Source organism: Amphiura filiformis, chromosome 10, assembly GCF_039555335.1.
Source record: "Amphiura filiformis chromosome 10, Afil_fr2py, whole genome shotgun sequence".
NCBI lineage: Eukaryota > Metazoa > Echinodermata > Ophiuroidea > Amphilepidida > Amphiuridae > Amphiura > Amphiura filiformis.
In genome coordinates, this window is record NC_092637.1 from 2,517,790 (window position 1) to 2,536,866 (window position 19,077).

The 19,077-nt window shown below is 33.9% G+C and overlaps 1 protein-coding gene across 3 annotated transcripts; it reads right to left on the reverse strand.

Annotated features, from left to right (window-relative positions):
- Positions 1–1,871: 1,871 nt before the first annotated feature.
- Positions 1,872–18,768, reverse strand: LOC140162412 (uncharacterized). Of its 3 annotated transcripts, XM_072185630.1 has the most exons (6): positions 17,462–17,518; positions 11,312–11,539; positions 8,150–8,331; positions 7,147–7,310; positions 5,706–5,961; positions 1,872–2,347 (listed from the first exon to the last, which is right to left on the reverse strand). In XM_072185630.1, exons 3-6 carry the CDS (start codon positions 8,300–8,302, stop codon positions 2,156–2,158), a joined length of 765 nt encoding a protein of 254 aa, XP_072041731.1. In that variant the 5' UTR covers positions 8,303–8,331; positions 11,312–11,539; positions 17,462–17,518; the 3' UTR covers positions 1,872–2,155. The 3 variants fall into 3 exon arrangements, with proteins under 3 accessions (XP_072041731.1, XP_072041733.1, XP_072041732.1); XM_072185632.1 differs by lacking the exons at positions 11,312–11,539; positions 17,462–17,518 and adding an exon at positions 18,656–18,768; XM_072185631.1 differs by lacking the exon at positions 11,312–11,539 and having other exon boundaries at positions 17,462–17,608.
- Between the last annotated feature and the right edge of the window lie 309 nt (positions 18,769–19,077).

Consider the following 19,077-nt stretch of genomic DNA (forward strand, 5'->3'; position numbering starts at 1 on the left):
CGTTATAAAAAAACATCGATCTACAGTACCCTGATAATGTTGTACTAGTAGTACAATTGCAGTTGCAACCAAGTAAAATATATATGTGATTGGACACTGCGAATGAGACGTAAACTCGACAAATTGTATTCTGAGTAACAGTGTATAATATGCGTGTAGGTCGTATTCATAGATATCTCAATTCGGTGCGACAAGTATCTTATCAAACACTGTTTAAACCAATCAATAATCCTATTGCTGAAGAGGATAATAAGCTTCTACATATTTCTATAGAAATAGATCTCGTTTTTGTTCGCTTTGGCTAAATCCTGTTCAAGTGGTGGGTTACAAAGCATTGTATTTTGTCTAGGTATGTATAACCAACAATAAGAGGATATTCCTGAACCTCATTGACTTGGGGATGATTTGAAATGACCGCCAATTATCACTGTTTGGTATTTATTACCAGAAAGGTGGAAAAAGAGACACACGTAGAACCGAAAAAGGTACAATTTTGTTGAGGGAATAGAGTTCAACAAACCACAACCCCGTTTCTGGATATCGTTTGAAGTCAAATGATATACCATTTTAAAGCTTATGAGTTATATTTTCTGAACACGAAATAAAACAAAATTGACCGGGCCGAGTTTACGGCTGATTCGTGGTGTCCAATCACATATTACGTTTGAGTATTAGGCTATATTTAAAGAAATTGTTTGTCTAAAAGCTCTACAATTACGTTCTTTATGGTGTAAATACCAATGTTTTTAAAGGAAGTCTCCGGCTTTGACAACAATATGCCTTATAATTATAAGCACGAATCACGCGGTTTTATTTAAAAGAAACTTATATTGACCTTAAAACGAATAAAAACAGCCGTCTTTCACCACGCGATATTCAGATTTCCCGGGCACAAATAACCATGACGTCATGCGCCCTAGACAATTTCGGCGCGGGAATTTTGAATATCGCGTGGTGATAGCCGGCTGCTTTTATTTTTTATGGTAAATATGAGTTTGTTTTAAATAAAACCATGTGATTCGTACTTGATCATTGTTTTGTAACATATAAGGCACAATGTTGTGTTTGCCGAAGTGTTTCTTTAATTACAACTTGGCGTCTGGTAGGTCTCAACTTGATGGTACTCACACCAAAAATAAACTTGACTTAATCTTGATGCACAAATCAAACAATTTATTGCCCTTATTTACCTGACCAATTCACATTGATTTCACTGGTAAAATGTCAAAACAATGTACCCTTTTAAAATACATGCCTTAGGAAACGTAATGTTACAATTATTATTGTACTTTTAAAAACATCAAAGTAACCTTATAAGGTTACTTTACAAAGCCATAATGTACGATTTCCGTCCAATTTTAATTTTGATATTCTTAACCCAAAATGCTGTAATAATATTTGTAATAACTGCCTCTAAGGCAACGAAAAAAGAAAACCCTATTTCAAGAATCCAACTGATTCCATTTATGTGCAAATTGGGACATGTGTAAACATTACAAATATGCCAAAAAATTAGTTTGAAAACAATTAACTAATTTCTTATTATAAGATCGTATATTATGACTTGAATATACATGATATAAATAAAATATAATGACTTTATAAATATATGGTTTATTAAATATTGTTCCTTTAACATGTTTATTATAAATCAGCAGCAATTCAATAAATATGCGCATTGTCTTAATTATCTAACAGTTGTTCGTCATTGTTTAATATGCAGCACTTTTTGTTTATGACTTTTTAGTATTCAGCACGACGCATTAAATTTTCGACCTGAAAATGTAGAAAACCCCATAGAAAAATTGCAGGAAAATAAATTGTGCCCCAGGCCCAGTGACCCCCCACAACCCCCACCCCCATGGTCGGCGCACCACGCCCCCCCCCCCCTAGGATCATTAGGATTAATCATGCTACGCCACTGTTGGCCATCCTATTTTATCCCTGAAAATAAGGGGGTAGTTCCCTCAGCTCCCCTTGGCAACGGCCCTGAACAGACCTTAGTAACGAGTTATTTTAAATTTAAAATAGCCCACTAGTCAGAATTTTGAAAAGCGGGCCTTGTTATTGGTTTTCTGACTAGTGTACCTTCGGAGTAACAGATTTTTTGACTGATGGTTAAACCACATACTCTTCTACTTTATTCAATCTCAGTTTAAACCACTGCAACACAACTATGTACGTACACGGTTTTCTGAATAGGGGTGCCTGACAATTGGCCATTGGAATTAAAGATATATACTAACGCCGTCTCCTGGCGTCGAACTTTACGACATGAACAACCACCTGGACTGCAATATCCACGGTAGCATTCTTCGTTGAAAACCCACTGCACGTTATTGTTGAACTGAAAGGAGATAACATAAAAATAACAAGTTACATTAGCACTTAAAGCCATATTATAACATTTCTGTAAAAATAGATTAGTATTTATTTTTCATAAAATGTTAGCTTTTACAGTCAGATATGCCCCCTTTTACTTTTTAGCCAAACAAGTGAGGTAACGCATAGGAAATTGAAATTTACTACTAGCGCCCATGCATGTTACTCCCGCGGTTGTAATACGGTATGATTCTCTGGGTGGGGGTGGGGGTGTGTGTGTGTGTGTATCCCGCACGCCGTGTACATACTGTGCATACGCGTTCGACTAATATTTCCATCGTAATAATATGTAAAACGACGGTTCCCGAATTTTATTCAAAATCTCGGATTTTGACAAAACTACATCACCTAAAGTCTTGATTTTTGCAGAGTATATTTATTGACTAAAGTACATTACAATCATGAGGGCGTTCTCCTCAGCAAATGTTATAATATGCAGGCGGTGATGGAAGCGATATCGCCAATTTTGAGGTCGCCATTGGATTAACACATAATCATGAAATCTTCATAAACAATTCTAAATTTGTTATGTGGTGTCAAAGCAAAATTATCTTACTCTAAAACCGTCGGTGTACGACCGTGTACCACACTGCAAGTATGTTAATTTTCCATTTGTAATTGCTAACCGTGTATTTTGAATGGGGCTGTCAGCCCTGTATCTTCGCCAGCCTCGTACGTCACGTGTTGCGCTTCCTATGCCGCCTGATAATATGGCTTTAAAGAGGAAGACCCGTCAGAGCAGTTCTTCTGGAATGAATCAAACCTGCCTGGTTATCTTTGAGAGGTGCTAATTAATACAACAACATATTTATTAAACATCAATTAGCACCTCTCAAAATCAGAGATAACATTGTCACTGATTAATTTGATAACCATTCAGGTTTGATTCACTCCAGAAGAACTGTTCTGACGGGTATTCCTCTTTAAAGACAACGGTACGACCTCATGCCATCTTACCCAACAACATGACCAGTGAGGTTAAAATTTTGGATATTAAAAACGATTTAAGCATGAAAACAAGTCGATTTTCAGCTTTAAATGTACATTTATATATGAACATAAATAAACATAAATAAACACTAATTCATCCATTTATCGCTATACATGTAAACGGTTCCAAAAAAAGTAAGTCCCCCTAAGACATTTTAGTATAATCCAAAAACGGCTGGATCAATTCTCTTGTTTTAAAGTTTTGAACATAGACTGATTAGTTATGCATCAAGTGCTACTTTTTATCATCTGCATTGCAAAATACAGCCATTTATTAAATTTTCGGCCAAAAAAAGTTGCATTTTTCTACATAGGCTTTTTATGCTTCAATTTGTGTTTGACAATTTTTTCCCTTTAAGTGAGTAATTTAATCAAGAAGAAGCATAATTTAATTTAATTTAATTTAAGCCTTTCCTGATTTAGGTGTCACACATTCAAAACCAGTTTTTATGGTTCAGTGAATAAATTAAAATGAATGCTGCAGCTTATTAATGTTTTTCAATAATGAATAGGCATTCCTTCATGTGAGAGGGCTTCCAAGCATCGTTCTTCTCTGCTGCTGATCAAACTGGTTCCCCGCATGCTCCAGTATTTGCTGCAAAGTCCTTTAAGGTGGTGTTGTCCCTCACTTGTCCGCTTGTAACAAGTTGAGTCTTGATAAGGGCCACACATATAAATGTTTTTTAACCATTCAAGGAATGACCAATGAAACACATGTATAGGGATCCAGCATAAAATATCTAACCAGGAATATGTTGGTCCATTGGTTAATTAATCAATGAACACAAGATTTATCATTTATCATTGAAGTTACAGTTGTTCCTTCCTGATAAATTTAATTAGAATGAAAAACTTATTAAATTTACGCATTTTAATGCATACAAAAAGCCAATTTAGAAAAGTGCAACTTTTGTTGATGAATGAAATATTATAAATGACTTTATGATTACTCACTGAACCATAAAAAATGTTTGAAATGTGCAAATATTAATTCATGAACATCTTAAGGGATCCAAAATGAGCGTTTATTGCGTTTCGACAGTATTTTTTGTGGGACATGAGAACACCTCAGACCTATCGAATTGCATTCTGAATACGAAGCATGTCTTTCTGATATCAAATAATTTTCATTTTTTTAAATCACAATATAATACAAATTTTATGACAAATTATAAAAATTTGATATTTTTCAAATTTTTGATATATAACAGCCCTCGAAGTAAATTATATAAATCTAATGATATATTCTTAAAGTGTATGTAGCAGGGAGGAAAAGCCGACGGTCAATTGAAAATTTTGACCTTTCATATTGAATATATGGATTTTTTCCCAAAAAAGACCTTTTTTTTTTTGGTGTTTTGGGAAAAAATCCATATCTTCAATACGAAAGGTCAAAATTTTCAATTGATCGTCAGCTTTTCATCCCACCTACATACACTTTAAGTATAAATCATCAGATTTATAAAGTTTACTTCAAGTACTGTTAAATATCAAAAATATCAATTTTAATGATTTGCCATAAAATGTGTATTAAATTGCGAATTTCAAAAATCAAAATTATTTGATATCAGAATGACATTCTTCGTATTCAGAATGCAATTCCATATGTCTGATGTGCTCTAATGTCCCACAATAAATACTGTCCAAACGTTCATACCCCAGCCCTTAACGTAAGTTATTTTAATAATAAAAAAATATATAGAAACATTCCTTTTTGATTAATTTTCTTTAAGTGAAACAGGTCTGAAACCACAAGTCATGCACAAAAAGCCTATGTAGAAAAGTGCAACTTTCAACTTTTTTTTGGCCGAAAATTTTATAAATGGCTGCATTTCTCAGTGAAGATGATAAAAGATGACAACAAAACCCCGTTCACTTGATGCATAACTAATCAGCCTATGTTCCAAACTTTAGAACAAGAGAATTCATCAAACCGTTTTTGGATTATACCAAAAATTCTTAGGGAGGACTTATTTGTTTGGAACCGTTTATTATGCTGACCCTAGTGGTGGTTTTTATCTTAAAAAAATAAATTGATAGTAAATGGGTAATATCATGTTATAATTATGTTTATTGATTATTATAGAACACAATAATAATAACTGTTTCAGTTCTAATATGCAAATGAGCTACCTAATTAGCATATTTGGCGACAAAAATCTAATGGAATTTGAAGACCGCCACCTTGTGAAGGTGGAGGCATATGAAATTCAAAAAGTTCAATAGCCTAGTTATTTTAAAGATACCCTGTATCAAGTCAAGAGGTAATCTTTCAAACCGTTCCATCGAACTCATTCATTCAATTGTCAGGCATTGATCTAAAATATACATACCTGAACCATTTGTCCTGAGCCCCCGTCATTGAAAGCTACGAGTTGCGTTGTTCCTGGTACGTAAGCTGGACATATACGGGAATACTGCCCGCTTCGTTTTCGTCTCCCTGCAGGGGGCGGGGTCCTGCCGGTGTTAGGACAATCTTGCCTGACTGGGTCGGGAGCATCATCAACTAAAGCGCCTAGCTGGCCATTTCCTTCTCGTGTGTCGTTGACCATGTCGAATTCCTCTCTTGGAAAGAAAAGATCCTTGTATCTATAAAATTAATGATTAAAATAAGAAAAATCCAACACCGTGAAATAAAAATTGTGTTCAATTTTTATATTATATTGAAATAATTATAATGATGCATAGGTAGCGGTAAATGAAAATAGAAGTGAAATTAAACTTCTACCATATTGAATTTCAACCACTCATCGGAGCTCGCGCTTTAGCGGCCTAACCAGCGTCTTGAGTGGAAGTCATTGCTCCCCGTATTGCTCAGAAGATTGTTGTTGCTAGTGATGTTGAGATACATCCGATGACGTCGCAGTTGTAATTGAAGTCAAACAAGAAGATCTTGAGAGCAATAACATCCGCTGAAGACCCCGGTTGAGCCGGTGAAATTACTCCGGCGAATGTACCAAATTCGACTAGTGTGGAAGTTTAATTTTGCTTTCTAAGCTTCACCGAATTTGAAAGCTTAATTTCTCTGACTTAATAGCAAATTTCCCAATATTGTTGCTTTGTTTAAATATGTATCGTTCTAAGTGTATGAGGTGAAAAAATAAAAGAACAATAAGCTAAATTAACAAACAGAAAAGGTTGCCAGAAAACGTTAATGTCAGGTTTTATAAAGGGTATATCAATGGTATAAAACGTTTTCATAACATTCAAAAACATTTTTGAACACTTACCGTAAAACATTCGAACATAACGTTGTTCAAGTGTTGACGAAATATTTGGCAAAAAACTGTTTGCAAAAATATTTTACAATATCATTCAGACAACATTTTAAAAATGTTGATGTAGTGTATTTTCATACAAAACATTTTAAAAACGTTTTCGTAACCTTTATATAACCCGACATTTAATGTTATTAAAACGTTTTTACCAAAACCAAGCCTCAAAATATAACTTGTTTAAAACGTTCTAAAAATGTTTTTGTGTTTGCTGGGTTATCGTTTTGATATGCAACTTTTGAAAATGCACCAACTCTTTATAAATAATTATTATACTGGTATCAATCTTTGTCAATTTAGAGTGTTTGGTAGCAAATTTGGTAGCAAATTGCCATAACAAGATCAGGTTTTGGTGTAGGACGGTCGACGGGTTATACGAGTATAACTGCGGGCTTCCTTTATTTTGAGGTGTTTATAAAATACTAAACAAATGGTACAACGTGCCCCCACCGATGGTATGTACACACTGACCCAACGTGAAGCAGGACAGAATGCTTACATTTCAAGATATTCTCGCTCCTGTTCGGCGGTGTGAGTGACAAGACCTCGAGTGTAATACGTGGCGTTTTCTAACCAACTTGTTTCGTCTAACGGGTCTTCGATTCCTAGATCAGATTTCACATCTCCCAAAAGATCCTGCAAATTATCATTTGCGACCTCCACCTAAGTATAAAAATAAGGATGTAATAATTAAAATGTATTTTAGTGAGCTCCTGCAAAGTATGTATAAAAACAATTCTTAGCAATACTTTCGTAACAAAATGTTATACCCATTTTATTAGGATTATTGTGAGCTGATGTATTTATTGGTACAATTCACATGTGCAATTTACAACAACAAAAAATCGACATTGTGTGTCCAATGGAACATAAGATTAAGATTAAGATATATTTAAATATTTGTATATTTTTTTAATCTGCCATTTCTGTGTATTTTAATATGTAAAGAGCGCGCCAGTGGAAAGCAGTGATTTGTTCACTGAAAAAAAAATCAAGCTGAAATAACTTTGAGTTTACTTGAAGGCGTTGTTTTTTCGGCGACGTTTATAAGCGGAGTCAACATAAAAACCTCCCATAAAGTAATTACCCCCCCCCCCCAGCAATTACTCAAATCTATAAGTTCCAATTCTGAAATCCTGAAATACCAAAGAAATTCAGTTTTGTTTTGCAAATTATGATGCCTCATTTGTCTAAAATAGTGAAAATGTGTTTCTATGGCGACGCTTTGAATCCTTGACCAGTCATGTAGAGAACTTAATGGCACACTGACTTGAGTATCTTTTTCACAACTTTTGATTCTGTATCTTTCAAGGTGCTAACATGGCTACAAACCTCAAATGGGTTTCTTTTTGCTATTTCAGTTTTAAAATTGAATGCATAGATTTTGAGTTCTTGCCTCGTAATTCAGGAGGTAATTACTTTTTGGTATGTGTTTTAATATCTTTACTCTTAAAATAATCATATAAAAACGTTCCAACGGTTAAATTTAATGCATTAACTACCTGTCTATGAAGTAACTTTAACGTATCACAAAATGTATCAAGAAGGAACTCTGACAATGCTAGAAACCACCCTGCTGCACCGCCACCAACCAGTACCACTATAATAACAGTTGTACAGCATAGACCGATGGCACATTTCTTTTCTTTGCCCATGGTTAGAATGCCCTTGAAGAATTCCTTTCCTGAGAATGACGAAAAAAATAAGTATAATTTGTTTATGTAATCCGTTTTTGTAACCAGTTTAATGAAATTTAAAGACAAAGCTGGAACAAAATCTCGTGGAAAAAGAGAGGAAACGTTCATGGTTTTATTATTGGGTCCCCGCAACACCAAACTGGTGTTGTGACTGCCCAATTGGGTGGATTAAAGCCGCTTAAAAATCGATGCTAGATTCTTTTGTGTTGTAAACTGTCATAATTGTTTGTCTACGTGTAACACGGGTGATAGAATGCAGTTTATAATACCCGCCAAGGTCGCATCATTTCACATTTTAGGTGAGATTGAGCCGACGTAACCCAGCTATGGCTGCCATTGAGGTGTAGGAATGCGTGAAATTGGATTCGTCTATACTTAGTTGCCTTTTTGTCAAATTGGCATAGTATTCTAATACAACAGTTTCATTGCTTTCGGTATTTTAAACATTTGCTTTAAACAGTCGCAGATTACCTATTAATAATGCAAATATCACCATAGATACCAGTATGTAAAATCAGTGAGGCAGAAACAAAATAGTGTTTGTTGGACGAAAAATTATGGTCAATGGGTCGAGTGTTTTAACACCGTACTGCTATTGGAAATAACACAAACGAAACAAAATGATTAAAAGTGACATTTACAAATAAATATAATCACAAAATGCATTTTTCTTCTGTTTGACATAAGATCTCCCTCCTGAACCATGACAACAAGAATTGTGTCACCAAAATATATTTTTCTTCTGTGTTTGACCAATTGACGTCAACCATCATGAATCGAAGCTTTAAGGCCCGGTCACACTATGACGGACGATAAGCAACGAAAGGTGACGAATGTGAAAATCACAAAATGTTGACGGCAAAACGACGACAGAAAGAGGAAAAACAAGATTCGGTGACGAGTGGGAACGACCTTTAGCGACAACACGACGGCAATGGACGAAAGGTTGCGGCAGGAAACGGAGACTAGCGACCAAATCCGGACGTTGTCTGGACGATGAGTGACGAAGTCTCGACGGAGCCCGACAACAAGCAACGAGGTCAGACGGCTGGCAGTGGATTTGCTTGCGGCAAGGAACGGCAGCTGACGGTGGATTGCGGTGATGATGACGTGACTCAGCAGCCGACATCAAAGCCTGTGTGTGTGTGTGGGTCGTATAGTCCCCTTTGGCGTTCCCACTCTTCACAACGTTCTGATCATTCACTCAAAAATATCAATATCAATAATAATCAAAAATATTAACATCGATATCAACAATAATCAAAAATAGTAAAATCAATATCATTAATAATCCAAACTATTAATATCTATATCAATAATAATCAGGATTATTAACATCAACATCAATATCAATAGTAATCAATAAATAAAAATAGTAAAATCAATATCAATAATAATCGAAACTATTAATATATATTTCAATAATAATCAAAAATATCAACATCAATATCAATAGTAATCAAAAATATTACACATATCAATAATAATAATAAAAAATTATATAAATATCAATAATAATCAAAAATAGTAGAAGCGATATCAATAATAATCTAAACTATTGATATCTATATCAACAATAAGCAAAAATATTACACATATCAATAATATTCAAAAATATTACACATATCAATAATAATCAAAACTATTAATATCTTTATCAATAATAATCAAAAATATTACCATCAATATCAATAATAATCAAAAATATTACACATATCAATAATAATATAGAAAAACCAATATAATTATCAATAATAATCAAAAATAGTAAAATCAATATAAATAATAATCTAAACTTTTAATATCTATATCAATAATAATCAAAAATATTAACATCAATATCAATTATTATAATCAAAGATATTAATATCAATATCAATAATAATAAAAAATATTACACATATCAAAAATAATATTAAAAAAATAATATAAATATCAATAGGAATCAAAATATGAAAATCAATATTAATAATAATTCAAACTATTATATCAATATCAATATATCAATAATGATCAAAAATATTATCATCAATATCAATAATAATAAAAAATGTTAATATCAGTATCAATAATAATCAAAAATATTAACATCAAAATCAATAACAATATGTGACCGTACAGCACGAATGAGCCGTAAATTCCCTAAATTGTATTCTGAGTTACAGCGTAAAATGTGTACGAATGTCGTATTCAATGTCGTTGAAGGAGCAAAGTTTAACAAACTATAACCCCGCTTCTAGGTATCGTTTGAAGTCAAATGATATACCATTTTAAAGCTTATGATGTATATTTGTTAAACATGAAATAAAACAAAATTGACCCGGGGAGGAATTTACGGCTCATTCGGCTCACATATCAATAATTATCAGAAATATTAATATTTTTGATTATTATTGATATTATTTTCTTTTTATATGAACTTTAAAATTGCATCGTGCCGGGTAGTCTATTACCAACGACTACCAACGAAATTGTGATGACCTCATAACGACTAGACACGGCTTCGCGCGGTATGGAAACGTCAAAGAAATGAGGGTTGCGGTCTCCAACGAAATCTGAACGGAATCACAACTGATTCTTTTGCCGTCACAAAATTATCAACATGTTGAAAATTTGCCGACGAACGCGACGAATAATTACGGCCGTCTGCGGTCGCTAACGGATTCGTCAGCGACAACTAACGGCAACACACGATGAGTGGCGGTAAATTCAAAATTGCAATTCGCAGCTTAACGTCGCTTGCCGTTCACCCCTATTCGTCACAGTGTGGCCGGGCCTTTAAGGCCCGGTCACACTATGACGGACGATAAGCAAGGAAAGGTGACGAACGTGAAAATCACAAAATGTTGACGGCAAAGCGACGACAAAAAGAGGAAAAACAAGATTCGCTGACGAGTGGGAACGACCTTCAGCGACAACACGACGGCAAGGGACGAAAGGCTGCGGCAGGAAACGGAGACTACCTACCAAAACCGGACGTTGTCTGGGCGGTGAGTGACGAAGTCTCGACGGAGCCCGACAAGAAGCAACGAGGTCAGACGGCTGGCAGCGGATTTGCTTGCGGCAAGGAACGGCAGCTGACGGTGGATTGCGGTGATGATGACGTGACTAAGCAGCCGACATCAAAGCCTGTGTGTGTGCGGGTCGTATAGTCCCCTTTGGCGTTCCCACTCTTCACAACGTTTTGATCATCCACTCAAAAATATCAATAATAATCAAAAATATTACACATATCAATAATAATCAAAAATAGTAAAAATCAATATCAATAATAATCCAAACTATTAATATCTATATCAATAATAATCAAAAATATTAACATCAATATCAATTATTATAATCAAAGATATTTATATCAATATCAATTATTATAATCAAAGATATTAATATCAATATCGATAATAATAAAAAATACTACACATATCAAAAATAATCAAAAAAATTAATATAAATATCAATAGGAATCGAAATATTAAAATCAATAGTAATAATAATCCAAACTATTATATCAATATCAATACGGTATATCAATAATGATCAAAAATATTATCATCAATATCAATAATAATAAAAAATGTTAATATCAGTATCAATAATAATCACAAATATTAACATCAATATCAATAACAATATCAATAATAATCAGAAATATTAATATTTTGATTATTATTGATATTATTTTCTTTATATGAACTTTAAAATTGCATCGTGCCGGGTAGTCTATTGAAATCGAAGTGACGTTTACCAACGACTACCAACGAAATTGTGACGACCTCAAAACGACTAGGCACGGCTTCGCACGGTATGGAAACGTCAAAGAAATGAGGGTTGCGGTCTCCAACGAAATCTGAACGGAATCACAACTGATTCTTTTGCCGTCACAAAATTGTCAACATGTTGAAAATTTGTCGACGAACGCGACGAATAATTGCGGCCGTCTGCGGTCGCTAACGGATTCGTCAGCGACAACTAACGGCAGCACACGGTGAGTGACGGTAAATTCAAAATTGCAATTCGCAAGTTAACGTCGCTTGCCGTTCACCTCTATTCGTCATAGTGTGACCGGGCCTTTAGAATTTATGGGGTAACAATGGATTTGTAGTACGCCTGATTACTCAAATCATATGCTATCATTTGTATGGAATGGAATGTATGACAATGGACTACATTATCAAAGGTTAAGGATGGGCATGAACCAATAAATTCCCAAAACTTAAATATTGGTCATGGTAGCCTATATGATGCGATTGAACAACAACAACAAATCATGCTTATAGCGTTTTTCACCGAAGTCCATAAGGTCTATTATTATTATTATTATTATTATTATTATTATTATTATTATTATTATTATTATTATTATTATTATTATTATTATTATTATTATTATTATTATTATTATTATTATTATTATTATTATTATTATTATTATTATTATTGCAATTATATTTTAAAAGAAACACCCTAAACTATAAAAAGGGGGAGAAAATGGGAAAACAAGAAAAGGAACAGACTTAGCAAAAATGCGGTAAAAGGTGCCACGTTATTTTACAGTGACTAGATCTATTGTCCTCAATGGTGATATCCGGGTTACAATTGGAGTTCAATGACGTCATGTCGGCTTGTGATAATATTTAGTACAAAAAGTATGGCCTAGTTATCGGCTCAGTTGATCAACAAAATGTATTAAAGGAATCGGATAGTAACGTTTGCACAGTATTTTGTGGGACCTGAGGGCACATGAGACACACTAAATTACATTCTGAATACGAGGAATGTCCTTCTGATATCAAATAATTTGATATTCTGAAATTTGTGATATAATACAAATTTTATGGCAAATATTTTTTATATTTTTGATAATTAACAGTCTTCGAAGCACGCTTTATAAATCTAATGATACGTACTTAATGTATATGTAGCTGGGAGGAAAGCCGTCCATCATTTGAAAATGTTGACCTTTCGTATGGTGTATTTGAGAAATATTAGGTCTTTTGGGGAAAATGTATATACAACAACAACACAACAACAAAACCGCATTTTTATAGCGCCTTACGCGTACACCTCAAGGCGCTGAACAAAAGAAAGATAAACCAATACATTACTAAAAAACCCTTAATACCTTAATCGTACATATAATATATATAATATTATATGAAATGCACACTGGCAATAATTAAAAGCAAACAAGATAATTAGTTAAAACCTGCAGCAAAATATATACAAAGCAGGATCCAATGCACAAAGTCAGTGTTCAACTGATAAAGATTGCACAGAAATGTCTTCAGAGCCGATTTGAACTGAGATATTAGGTCTATTGCACCATGGAAGTAGTGTCCACTACTTCCATGATTGCACGGATGTGAGTGGGCAGCTGATTCCATAATTTTGGCGCTGAAACCGAAAAAGCACGATTGCCATATGTATACGTGCGAACGGAACCGAGTGGGGGTGGTTTTAGCAGACGTTGACTCTAAGAACGTAGTGAGCGTGTCGGTGTGTAGATGGTAACCAGGTCACCAAGATAAAGAGGTGCAAGTCCGTGGATGATCTTAAATGTCAGGAGAATTATTATTATTTTGATTCGTCATTTCGATTTTCTATATTTCAATTATTTCAGCAAGTAACATAAATAAAGTTGTCTTTCCACTACTTGAACATCCTTCGAAAATTAATTAATTAGTTTTCGCCGCTCAATTTTTATAAGAAAATCAGTTATGAAAAACCGCATAGTCATTGAAGATAAAACTTGAAAAAGCATAAATTTCGCATTACTCCCCCACAATCAAAGACCAGATTACTTTCAATAGGGCCAATGTAAGGACTGGGACAGTAGTTTATGGTTAACCAAGCCGATACGCAAGATTTATTTTGGAGGGTACGGGACTTCCCCTCGGACCTTTTCAAATTTTGTGGACTTAATCCCATAAAAAATGCCATTTTCTATACTTTTTAAATACGTTGTCACCAAAATATGGTCCTTTTATACATTTTTCTCCCACTTTGGGACCATTTTATTGGACAAAATAATGCACCTTTGTGGATGGGACCGATGCTGCTACAATGCCGCCACCTGTTCCCACCCTCCCCTACGTATATTATTGTACATGTACTGCAATTGTACTCATAACGCTTTCAAGCACTATGTATTGTGTTCAACTTTTTAAAAGATTTTAACACAATACTACGCATTATCATGAATATTTCGACTGCAGTAATACAATACAGGCTGTTTGACTGAATAAATATGCAGTGTCAGTTTCTAGTGATTATGGACAAAATCAGACCATCGAAATCGAAATGTAATAAGCAACATAAGATCCACCTAATTTTGTAGATTAATAATAGCAATGATAATATTGTATATAAACATCTAAAAAAAGCAACTACCCCCCCCTTAAATGTGTTGGAGTTTATTTCTGCGCATTTTGATATCTCATTTGATACGATAAACCAATAAAACACTCAATTTGGATATGAACGTTTGGACAGTATTTATTGTGGGACATTAGAGCACATCAGACATATCGAATTGCATTCTGAATACGAAGAATGCCCTTCTGATATCAAATAATTTTTGAAATTCGCAATGTAATACACATTTTATGGGAAATGATTAAAAATTGATATTTTTGATATTTAACAGTATTCGAAGTAAACTTTATAAATCTGATGATTTTATATATCAAAATGTGAAAAATATCAAATTTTAATAATTTGTCATAAAATTGCAAAAAATGAAATTATTTGATATCAGAAAGACATTCTTCGTATTTAGAATGCAATTCGATATGTCTGATGTGCTCTCATGTCCCACAAAAAATACTGTCGAAACGCTCAAAACGCTCATTCCAGATCCCTTAATGTAGTGAGGTCCAGGTTTGATTTGAAAGTTGCACTTACAACAATACAAAAACACTCAGATATCATTACACAGATTTCCTACCACCATACTGAATACAAAGCAATAAAATTCACTGTAACTTTCAAATCTTGGGTTACATTGATTTAAATGTACGATGTGGCGTCAATATTTAGACAACAAATGAGGTGTCAAAATGCCCAGAAATAAATTCAAACACATTTTACAGATTTGTAATACAATTTGCCCGGTTTTGAATAATGGCCATTATTCAAGGGGGTTAGTTACTTTTTTTAGATGTTTATATCCATACCACCAATTAAGATGCTCAATGCACAGTAAAATAAAACAGATTATAATTTATGATGTCATTATACAATGTTAATTATACATACTTAAAAAGGAACATAGACAGATAAACTAATACAAGAATGATAACAACTTATAAGCCAACTTATAAGCCAATTATTTAAGTTCATTTTAAATGTAGCATGAGTCTGAGAAAGGTTTAATTATATGGTGAGGTAGTTCATTAAGCGTGATGCCGAGATAACTAAATAATCTCCCAGCAAACACAAAACGTTTTCGACATGCATCATTCGCAAAAGGTTATAAGAGGTTGTCAGAAATCGTTTAAATGTCGGGTTATATAAAGGGTATAAAACGTTTTCATAACATTGAAAACCATTATTGATAATCTAATGCCCAGCAAACACAAAATGTTTTACAGAAAACGTTTAAATGTCGGGTTATGTAAAGGGTATAAAAACGTTTTAATAACATTTCAAAAACATTTTTGAAAACTTGATACCAAACATTCTAAACAGAATGTTATTTTGGGGTTGAAAAACGTTTTTAAAACGTTTTTACACAGCATGAATGCTAAGATTTTGGTTCCCACAACAATAACTTATTATTACAAGTAACGAGAAGGAACATTCAGCTAGGTCAGATATAATCATTATTTGCTTAAGTCATTTCATGTGACACAAATGTGATGCGATCAAGCAAAATCAGTCGGAACTCGGAAATATTGATTTTGAGATATAGCCAAACAAAGGAAATATTTCCTTTTGTTTTCTGTTGTTTTGGAAACTCTTTAGTTGCTCATATCTTTGGAACTGGTTATTCAATTTAAATGGGGTTTTCTGCAAAATGCATCTTTAACAATTATAATTGCAAACCTCACACACGTGCGAAGAAGAAAACAATAGGTGTAAAAGAAAACATTTCTTTTTGGTTCCAAAAGGCATTAAGTCCAATGGCAGCCATTTTTTTTTGCATTGGAGAATTTTATGGGACAAAATTATATTGAAGATAGTTATAGAATAAGCTAGAGTTACAAACATATCCATTACAATTGTTAAATGTTATTTAAACTTTAAAAATGCAAAAATATACCAGCAAAATGTGACACAAGGCAGCTGTTGGAATGTCTTTTGGAAACAAACTCTTCATTAATGCTGCATCAGAAGAATGAGACTTTCCTATGCATCAAAACTGGCGGGTAACAATCATTTTGATACAGTCGATTAAAGTCCTAGTACCAGCAAAGGGCTTTTCAGTCCCAAACATTATAAATTGATATTAAACACAAATTTATGAATATAAAAACTATATATAATGTTTTGCCGATTTCCTTTTAAAAAAAATAATTAGGCTAATCGTCCAGCAAGTATTATTTTTCACAAGGTCCTATGCACACGCTTGACGTCGCGCGAGTATTCATTTATGTACGCGAGGGTAAACACTTTAAGTGTTTACCCTCGCGTACATATGTTTCAACAACTCTTCCTATACCTTTGTACAGGAGCCAACCGTTGTTAAACCGTGATGAACCCACACTTTTACTGTAGCGTATACGCGAACGCGAGCGAGACTACGCGTTACGCGAGAGCGCGTAAAATTCGTCATGCCTGGAACCTTTGTGCGTGTGCCAGCTTACAAGTTGAATTCAGTATTTTTCAGGTAGCGGCTAAACATTGCCGTTTTATTCTGTAGTTTTATTGCTGATAGCAAAAGAGAAATCATCGAAGTTTTTGTAAGGTTGAGTGGCAATGATTAACTGACATTCCTCGTAAAATAATCGTGAATTATACGATATTTAGCTTCTTTTCGTTGTAAAGCTGCCGTCGCGAAGTAAACCACGCAGACGACGCGTCCGCATCGTTGTTAAACGGTGATGAACAACGGTGAAACATGATTGAATCCCTAAATACATGTATACGAGTTTAGTTGTTAGACAAAATCCTTACCTTAATTTGTTCCTTCAGTAAAATTCGAGTACGTCCAACCGTTGTTTCGAATACGTTGACAATGATCAATATAATATGCTTGGCTTAAAATAACGCAGTAAAATAGACGGGAAAACCCCTGACATATCATGCGTGAAGGTTAATACTTTAGAGGTAGAAGGTTCTTTGTATCTATTTTATGGTTACCTGATTCACCAAAAAGTTCACCGAATTGAACTGCTACAAACCCTTAGCATTGGTATTGTAATGTTATTGTGAATAGTATTTCTATTAACCACTTCCAGATTGAACTTGACTGCTGCAATATCCCTAAATGTTTTAACGAGGCAATCAAATTCAATGCAATTGTTAACTGATACGAAACCTAACCATGCTAACAGAACAGTCCAGCCAACAGTTTACAGGTTATAAACTTGTTATGGTTTGGGTCAAAACGTTTTAATAACATTTAAATGTCGGGTTATATAGAAGTCGTGAAAATATTTTCAAAACGTGTTAAAAACTACAACAACTTATTAAGACTGTTAAGACAGATAAGACTGTTGTCAAAATGTTATATGAAAATATTTTTTTAGAAAACAATTTTACTATATATTTTATCAACACTTACATAACGTTATATTAGAATGTTTTGTCGCAAAATGTCGTTTTTGAATGTTATTAAAACGTTTTATACCATTTAAATAACCCTACAATTTTGTGAAACGTTTTATTTTTGTTGGAAAGCATGACAAAATACACATGAATATTGTACATTAACATGGGCGAAAATGTTGGTACTCTCTAAATTCCAAAGAGTGAAAAAGTCAATCCTCCTCGGAGTGACTGTTCGGGTCAATCGAAAAGATTGACATTTCAATCTACCAAGAGTGGAAATCACATATTTTCCTCCATACGAGTAAACGTTTCACTCTGCAAAGAATGAAATTTCAATCTTTTTAGAGTGAAATTTTCTGAAAAGAGTGAAAATGGTACTCGTATGGAGAAAAATATGTGATTTTCACTCTTGGTAGATAGCGTGTCCCATCTTTTCGATTGACCCGAAGAGTAATTCTGGGGAGGATTTACTTTTTCACTCCTTAGAATTTAGAGAGTATCGCGTGTCCCATATTTTCATCACGTTGAGAGATTTTTTTTTCTTTTCTATATTATTATTTATATCACCCTCCGAGAGTAGTCATTTTAGTCACTTACCGGACTTCTTGAAAGCTTTTGATATGGTTGATCACGCTCTTATTGAGAAGTTATTCTTTACACTTAGTATAATGGTTGTGATTTCATCATGATCGTGAGCATATTTTCAGTCACTTTCTGCACATGCATGACATGGTGCAACTCTACACAGCAATATCCCAAGCCAATCTAACAAGTTTCTAATCCTATCTCTTCTGATAATAGACTGTGTCTATTTTGCAAATTTGTGCTTATTTAAGCGTCACTCGGCAAGGTTGCGTAAACATGGTAAAGGCTGGCAACCAACTTATTTTCCGAAAACAAAATTATACTTACACGCTACGTAAATTTGGTACACTCACTGGACCAAAATGAAGGTTTTAAGGTTATTAATTATTTTAAACTGTTGTGATTTGGTAGTTCACAGCATCTTACGAATGGTA

Coding starts and splice junctions, on each gene's coding strand:
- LOC140162412 (XM_072185632.1), bottom strand. CDS start 8,302: ATGGGCAAAGAAAAGAAATGTGCCATCGGTCTATGCTGTACAACTGTT. Junction 7,311..8,149: donor TAAAGTTACTTCATAGACAG/GTAGTTAATGCA, acceptor TTTTATACTTAG/GTGGAGGTCGCAAATGATAA. Junction 5,962..7,146: donor GAGCGAGAATATCTTGAAAT/GTAAGCATTCTG, acceptor TTAATTTTATAG/ATACAAGGATCTTTTCTTTC.